The 9,157-nt window shown below is 39.3% G+C and overlaps 1 protein-coding gene across 1 annotated transcript; it reads right to left on the reverse strand.

Moving 5' to 3' along the window:
- Nucleotides 1–3,847: 3,847 nt before the first annotated feature.
- Nucleotides 3,848–4,050, reverse strand: AKAP7 (A kinase (PRKA) anchor protein 7; the record flags this gene model as incomplete). The annotated part of the gene is made up of 1 exon (XM_009697390.1): nt 3,848–4,050. A coding segment is annotated over one exon (203 nt), but the record flags the coding sequence as incomplete, so codon positions are not given.
- Between the last annotated feature and the right edge of the window lie 5,107 nt (nt 4,051–9,157).

Raw genomic sequence — 9,157 nt, forward strand, 5'->3', positions numbered from 1 at the left:
GGTCACGGGCAGCCCAAAGCCTTCCAGCTAGCCTAGTCCTGGAAGCTGAGCTACTGCTTTTAAACCTGTCACAGACACCTCTACAATCGGTAGCGTAGAAATACTCTTGAGTATGAGCAAGCTAGAACGTAGAACTGCAAACAAAACATGGACTAACCTGCACCATCTGTTTTGAAATGCCAACACTTTCCCAGAATAACCTGGGCATCACTACCTCAAGACATTCCCCAAAAGAAGCGCTTAATTAAAAAAAGCAGGCTCGTTGTCTCAAAATGATTTATGAGTGTGAGGAAGGCAACGTATTTGTTCTGGTGTGTGCGGCTCAGAGCTTCACACCTGCCTGTATTAGATTCAGTCTCTATGTATCTGCATTCTTCAGTGCTCATCTCACAGCTCCATACAAGTGATTTATGCTTTAATTTGGCAGTCAGGCTTCACTACCAGTGGGGGGAAAAAAAAAAAAAAAGAAAGCAAGAGGCAGTGTTGTCATAAGAGAATGAAACCAGATGCAGGATTTTTTTTTTACCCTATTCTAGGTTCAATTTTGAGTAAATTAATAGTGGTGTTTTGTCAAAACCAGAAATAAAGGCTACGGTTGGCATTTTAGAAAAACGTGAATGGTTTATAAACAAAAGCCCTGTTGACCTTCGTGGGTCAAAACATCTGAAAATCAAAGATGGGTTTTAGTTGCTTAAACATAGGTACCCAGTGCCTGTTTAGAGCCCCTGGGGTATCCTGTAGTCACAATTCCTGACCCAGAACACATCTCCTCTAGGGTTTGTGTCCTATTTGCCAGATTCACTCCAGGGCACCTAAGATGATAACAGCTGCCTACGTTCAGACCATAAAGTCCCCTATACTTCATTTTTTGAGAGCTGCTCTTCTTGATGCCATCCATAAGAACTGCGAATGAGCAGAGCCTCTAATAACCAGGCCACTTATCAAAGCATCTGGACTTAAATTCAGTGATTAATTTCTACAGTTTTACTTGAAACTTGAGAACAATGACTGTTCTAAGCTGCACGATATAAAAAGGCACTTAATCATGGTAATGACTTGTAGAGAGGAAAGGGAGGTGACAACCTGAGATTCAGATAGAATACAGTAAATTGTTTTCCTGATTTCATAGCTGATTGGTTTTGTGTTGTCATCTGCAAGGTAGATCTAAATTGCTTGATATCATATGAATAGCTATCGCTGAATGAACCAGTAATGTTTGATATGACAAAGAAACTTCTCTCATTAGGAGAAGTGAAGCTCCTCTCCTCAGCCTAGGGAATAAGGGAACAAGCTGACCTCAGAGAATCACTCTGCAGGGATGTACAGATCCACTTATAAAAGTTTGTGTTTTGTTTTGTTTGTTTGTTTTTAATCTTCAGGGATGACTGCAGATTCAGATCTTTGTCTTTTTATTATTCTAGAGCAAATTTGAGACTACTCATTAAACTCAAATCCATTTTTGATGCTGAGGAGTGGAGCTCTAGGAACTTGTACTAGCAGTTCCTTCTAAACCCAAGCTGCCCAGAACATAAATTAGAATCTCTAGAGTTTCAAAGTTTTCCCATGCAAAAGACCAACAACTTGGGACTAGCTTATCTGCATTAATTTCCTCACATGATTTCAGCACCCAAGCTCTGGATCAGTATCTTGACACAATACCCATAGTCAACTTAATGGTGTGATTCATACAAGCATGGTTTCTGTCAATCCTGTTACTTGCAAGTATTTAATTTTATTAAAGTCCATTTGGAGACAAGTGAAAACGTACACAGAGTGCAAAGGAAAAAATACTTTATTGTGAACATGGCATGGATGAGATGCATTTCAGAATATATTGTTATATATCAAACGAGAAAAAAAAACAAAAGGTCTGATGTATGAGATAAATGACCAGTGCTTGAGACCAATGGAGAATATGCACACAGCTGTTCTAATGGCACAATTCTGATACCAATCACAACAGATATTATATAGCTTTTATGATCAGAGGCAATTTTAAACAATGTTTATAAAAAATGCAAATATTGGATCTACTCCTGCATTATTGCACATCCAAAGCTTCAGTGAATCTTGCAGGTGTGTCTAGGGAACAATAAGAGCAAACTGACACCCCACCTCAGGCAGCAGAAGGTAGAGATGGAGGAAACATCAAAAATAAAAGACAAAACTACTGTTCTACAAAAGTAAAAAGGCAAACATTATCCCAAGGAATATTATTATTTTCACGAGAAATCTTAATTGCAGCATCCTGACTCCATTAAAGCCAATGAGAGTCTGCCATTGAGATCAGTGGAGCCCGAATTTCATTCTGAAATTTAAAACATTCTTGTGTTAGTGTAAACATCAGCAGAAACAACATGTCAGCATCTATACAGATATTCAAGTGCTGTTTAAAAAAAAAACAAACCCAGACAGTACTAACCCAAAATGCCAATACATATCCAAAAGACAGATAATTAAAAGAGTTTGTGTTTTGCTTTTTTTTTTTTCAAATATACATTTCAAAGTATTTAAAAGCATTCATTTTTAAATATTTGTATACCATTGCTAGGGAAGGTATCTATGAGAAAAATCTGAATTATTTGCAATGATAAAAGGAAGGGCACAGTGTTTGTTCAGATTTATTTGAAACAAATATTTTTCCACTTTGGAGTCATGACAAATACCTGCACATTCAAGTGTGGTTCAAAGCAGTGCTAAGGAGTGGCTGTACTTCATCGTTACGAAATATAATCCTTCCGTGCAAGTATTTCAGCATGATTCCTCAAAAGCCACTTACACCCATTCGTATTTTCAGTAAAAAAGAAACAGAAAGGAAAATTTCTTCAAGAAGTATTTTTTGTCTTTAAACAACCCAATGAGATTTTACATCATGGCAATTTACAGTCATGCATTTGGAGATCCAGAGTCAATGCAACTTCTCCATTTACTGTTAGAGTTCTGCCTGTCTTCAAACAGTTCTTTGCTAATTTTCGTGCGGATCTCAGGACTGCATAACAGCTCCTTTATCTGATTCAGTCTGGATAACAGGGCCTGCGTTTCTCTGTGCAAAGCTTCCTTTACTAAATCTGCTTCATGGCTCTTTCCTAGAGGAAAAGAACAATATAATACATTTTATAACAACTAATGTAATTTAGAAACATTAACGTATGGAGATAAAGAGATTGTATCTGCTTTGGACAGTATTAAGTGCTCAGCCTTTTGCCCATATTGATTTTTTATAAAAAGGTACTTTGTCAAAAAAATATCATTTACATCAACAAATGCTACCAAAAAGTAAGAACAGTACAGCGTCACATTTAAGAGAATCTCCTGTCATATTACATACTGTGTAATAGTATCTGCGATGAATATCTGTAGTGGTAATTTTTAGCTTGGGATTGACTGCTGTTGACTAGGAAACAGCATGTGCTCTCACATGGCGTTAGCAGCCCTGCGGCAGTGCCAAACCCTCGGGCGGAGGGCATTGCTTCCACTTGCGGCAAGGCCTCTTCCACAACCGTTCATGACAATCCAAAAGGCAAACGCAAAGGGTTCAGTTTCTCTTCAGAAGCAAGGAAGGGACTCTTGGTATCAAGAGCAAGCTAAGATTGGAGCCGCCTGCTTCACCATTCTTGTCATTTTTCCACTGTCCATCCCTCCCAGCATTCAACAGATTTTCAGCAGCGCAAGCACTTATTAAATCAGTAGACAGTGTCCTTCGATTCAGAACAAACTTTTGATAAGAGACTCGCAAAGCAGACTGCTTATCACCCAGCACCACTTAGCAAATTTCAGCAGGGAGCTGGGACATGTTTTTGTGGTTGTTCTTGGTGGGATATTTGCTCCCAGGCTTTTTGCACAGTGCTCACTTGCTGTTATCATTGTCGCTCTCATTCTTACTGCCGCTTGCTGCTTCTTCACTTTTCATGGGGCTTCCATCAGTCTGTCTGGTTTTGTTTTGCGTTTCTTCTAAATATTGCTGTACAGCCTTCAGCACCGCATTCTCCACCAGCCTTTTGCTGAGGCTCACCAGCTCTGCATCGTCTGGCTCTGCTGCGTGTTTTTCACCTAAGCGTCATAACAGACAAGAGAAGGAATTCATTGCCACGAAAAGATAGTCATCGTAATTGTGTCAGGAGCCTCTGTCTGAGCTGGATTTTATTAGCTGCCTCTTCCCGATTGTAAAAAGTAATTTCCCCCTCCTCAAGCTCTGACTCAAAAGTGTTTCATGAAGATGTATATGCAGTGCATCAGACAAAAAAATATTTCACTGCTCATCTTTACTGTAACACTTCAGTAAAAGCGACTGGCTAACACTATGAGCACGCACTCAGCTTAGAAGAGCAAGCGTGTAAATTTAATTTCTTCTGGCCAACAATCACCTGTGCCATCTGGGCAAAGATGAAGAACATGGCACACAGTGAATTTACATTTCAGCAGCTTTCTTAAACTCAGCTGCCTCTGTTTTGTGATTTTGCTTAATAAATCTAAAATCTATCCATTCATCGCTTGTAATTCAAGAGTTTCTTATGGGAAAAATGACTAAAATACTCTAAGTGCAGGTTAGAATTTTTTTTCTAAACAAAAGCATAGAACTTGGAAAAACCATATACTCCCTCCTTGTCTCTCTCCTATCCTCTAACTCAAAGCTCTGACATTGAAGGAATGCAAGTTCCAGCAGTCTATTCTTAGATACCTGCAGATAAAAGCAAGAAGCTGGCGTTTCCCTACTTAAGAGTTCCAATGAATAAACACCTACAACAAAATCACTGTATACATAGTAAGGATTCTCATACATCATTACATGTATTTTGAAACGGTACTTTTCCATGAAACATTTTCCTAATAAACTGTATAGCCTACTACAGCATCCTCCTTTTATGAAGAATGCAATCCAGGAAAAGCAGATTTTATTGTCCAGTTTCCACTGGTCATGTAATTTGCCACTTTGCAATTTCTTGCACTAGGTAAATAACTGTTTGCCTCCATCTATATTTAAAGGTCATATTTTTAATGTCCTCTTCTGGAGTTAGCGTTCTGCAACCAATAATAAGAGGCTGCTTAGTCACACACATCTGGTGAAAGAGATACTATTGTACGCTCCCAGCACAAAGCTTTGTACTGTTCAATTATCTAAATTTGTTCTTTTTTGTATATGCAAATTTATTCAAGTTTGCCAGCACATATGGATTATAGTTATAAAAGATTTTTATTAGTCTTTCTAGTGGATTGCACAACCCGGGAGTGATTTCACTGATAAAATATAATTCATATGGTGATTCGAGGGGGAGAGGGAGAGGTAAACAGAACTCTTCGTTTTCAGAGGCAGCGCCTTTCTTAGCTGTGAACACGAGCATCCCACCCTGGAACAGCAAGACAGACGAAACTCTTCCAGTTCGGGGCCTCCACAGCACCGTTACTGCAGGGAATGAAGAGCTGTGCTCTCCCGCTGAAGAGCCATCAGACTAGACCTCGGTAAAGCATTTCATTACAGTTTGGAAAAATACTCTAAGAATTATTAAAAAAGGCAGTTATGGGAATAGTTTTGGTTAAAACAAAATTGAAAAAAATAAAAGAAAACATTAAAAACAGGTTTAGCATTTCCAAGAAGAATCATTTAAGGTTAATATGCAAGTCCGAGGGAGGCACAGGCCCTATTCCCAAACCCACTCAAATAGCTACATATTCCATGTTCTCTGGCTCACTGCTTACCACGTTCCTTCACTATCTGTAAATCCTGGGTTTAAGTCTATCCTTTAACTTTCTCAGAGGAGGGGACTTAATTCAGGCTCTTATCTCTCAGGAGACCCAAGATACATATGAGCAGCATCTCCTCCTAGCTTTTATGAATTGATCCCACACGCTCCTTTGAATGCAGCCCTTTGATTTCAAATTTCCTTTGCTTTTATTAAAGAAGCTTGACAAAATGTCTTGGTTGTTCCAGTCTAATTATTCACTAGGAAAAAAAACCCAACACTGTAGTTTCCAGTTGTAGTTTCTCATTTTTTCAGAATTGCTAGTGAATCACAGAAATTGTTACTCACACAGCTCTAATGATCTGTCCATGCATCTCTGAACAAAATCAATGGGAAATATGGTGCTCAGCCACTCTGACACTTGACCCTATAATACTTAATATGCAGAATATGACTGACCAGCCACAGAGGCCTCCAGATACCACAGAACAGTAGTTATTTTATTTACTCAGAATGTAATTTTACTTGTAGTACATTATGTATTATTCTTACAGTCTAAAAAAGGACAGACCTCTTCTCTGATAAGTATTTTCTGCAAAACAGTTCTCATTTACACATATATGTATAAAATCCATATCTACTATTGCATTTAAAACTTCAAAGTAAGTATATAGCTCACTGTGTAAGTAATTTCTCAAGCATGAAAAAAGTCAGGCTACTTAAAATGAGCCCTTTAAAAGTACAGCTTATATAGCTACAGAATGTTTTGGGGTTTTTCGTTGTTGTTTGTTTAATATTTTGAGATATTCATGGCTCACCAACGGCCTGGAGTCAAGTCTATAGCATCTTCTAAGTGAGCTCTGCATTCCCACTGGGAAGACACACTGGATCCGACCGACATGAGCGGGGATGCATGCACAACCCTGTATGAAAGGTGTCCTTGGATTTATCTGTCTGACCATCTTGGTGGACTGGCACGTGGGGCTCTATGATTCACTCACGCTCTGTTTATATTCTCAGACTCCCTAAATAGCAGTTGTGTGAGTGTCTGTGCAATGCTGAGGTTCTTTGGCAAGGTAGCTGTATACTATTGTACCATTCCTATTCGTGACTGTTAACAAAAATAAATAGGTCATGTAATAATAACAGGTATTGATCATCTGTATTTACTTGACTATTTAACACATATATATGTCCTCTTTATACGTCTCTCTCCATACTGCACCTGCTGCTTGCCTGCTTCTTAGATGTACACAATTTCTTTGCAGCACACAAATGCTTCTTTGTGTAGACTGTCTTACGTTACTGGAACTATCAGAATATCAGTAAAAAGTCATTGCAGATATGAATGCTTTAGATTTTAAAGAGAGCTTTAAAAATTCAGAATTGCTTTGTTTGTAAACTCTGTTCTGAAAAGGGAACAGATATACCACGTGCATCTATGCTGTGCCTCTCAGTACAGACTGCGCCGCTATTTTGCTTCTGTGCATGTGAATAAAAAACTTCCACTGGCTTCTCCTGCATGTGACTCAGAATGAAAATGAAAAAACCTTTCATTTTGTTTATTCCAGAATTCTATTCTGTAATTTTTGAAAGATGAAAAAAATTTATACTCTGTGAATGTGTCTCAATGCATCCATGCTAAGCAGTGCTTTTTATTACCAAAACTGAAGCATAACTATGGTCCTGAAATGACCACCATTTTTTACAAAAGGGAACTATCATCAACTGCACAGAATTATTCAAAAGGGGCTTTATGATCCTACAGCATGCTGCTAGCACTTATGGATATGAACCAGATGCCTGCAACCAAATCCAAGTTTCACTGCTGTATCTCTCTACTGGACTAAGTTTACTCTCCAAGTCTACATCCCTTCACAGCTTACAAGACTGTGATCTGGATTTTTAAATACTGCACTGGAACAAATCAGATTTCACGGTCCTGGTACAGCATTTTCATAGTCCTGACAGAGCCTGCTATGGAGTCCATATGGCTATCTCAGATTTGGAGAAAGGTAGGACAGTTACTTGGATCCCTCTCCTGTTTATAGTACTAGTCCATTTTTTGGTGAGAGATTTAATTGAAGGAACCAACAGTGCATCCCTTTTACAGGAAAAGCCAGTTGTACAACCTTTTACCAGCCACACTTGAAGACAACATTCTGCACGCCTTGCCTCATGGCCTCACCACACTGGGTTTTGTTTTTCCTTCCAACAACCTTTCATCACAACAAAATAATGCCAACATGGGGCAAATTATAAAGGAGCCCCTTGGTACTCTGAATAGGTGACTGGGACCAGCTGGGAAGTCAGTACGCTGGCAGCAGAGGTTACAGTCTCCACTGTCTGGGGAGGGCTGTGGTAACAGAAAACTGAATGATGAACCAAAAGGTAGACAGAGGCATGTCTAATACTGTTTTTACAAATTCTAGAAACAAAAAACCCATGAGGGACTCAGGTAATCTTTTAAAAACTAAAGGTTAAGAAATTCCTTCTGAATGCTGGAAAACTTCATTTTTCTACTTACACTGTGCCTCTTACTGACACCACGAGGGTGAGTCAAGTTGCTGTTGTATTCACGCAAAGCTTTCACCACAAGACTCCCTTTCTATGGCGACTCCTCAGTGGCTCCAACTCATAATAATCCCCCACTGTAAGATAATTGATTATTAACCACTCTGTACAGGGGCAAAAGCTTTGCTGTTGTGCAGTCTAGTGGGACCAGAAGGAAAGAGATAACTACGCTAACTACTGATGGACTAAGAAACCTTCAGCAGATGACTATCAATTATTTCTGCATATGATGGGGCTGGAGAAAAGCAAGGCAGGCAAATAAAACAAATGCCAGACAGAGTCCAGCACGTGAATGCACAGTGTTTGCAATGTCAATGGTTGTGCCTTTATCATGGTTCACCATCTCTATGTTAACAGGAGAAGACCTGTGAAATGAAGACATCATTTATACTCACAACGCCCAGGCAGATGTAGACTATTGCAAGGCTGCCATGCCCAGCTGCAGCCTGCGGAAACATCTAGCTTTTGTTACACTGGACTTTTGTGTCTACAGAATCTGAATCAAAATTAAACTAAACGTCACTGACCTCCATGGGAATTGGATGAGGTTCCCACTCCTGCATACTGAGCTGCAACAGACTAACTTGCTGAACATTTTCTTTACCAAGGACTTGCAGATAAATTTGGTAGGCCATATATATTATCAGAATTATAGCGTTAGAGAGAGACCACCCCCCCTTTGCCCTGCAAAGACAGCGAGTCCACAGTCCATAATAAATTGCATAACAAGCTATAACCAGGCACCAGACCATATGCTTCCCACCCTTACAACAGACTGTGAATGAGCCAGCACATTCAAGATCATGGTTTTGAAGTACTGAACACAAACATGAGCATGTGCCCATATCTAATCAACACAATAAGCGCAGACAGGAAAGTCACAACCCTGAACATTTCCTCCTTAA

The sequence above is a fragment of the Cariama cristata genome, unplaced genomic scaffold (genome assembly GCF_000690535.1).
Source record: "Cariama cristata isolate BGI_N322 unplaced genomic scaffold, ASM69053v1 scaffold11813, whole genome shotgun sequence".
Lineage (NCBI taxonomy): Eukaryota > Metazoa > Chordata > Aves > Cariamiformes > Cariamidae > Cariama > Cariama cristata.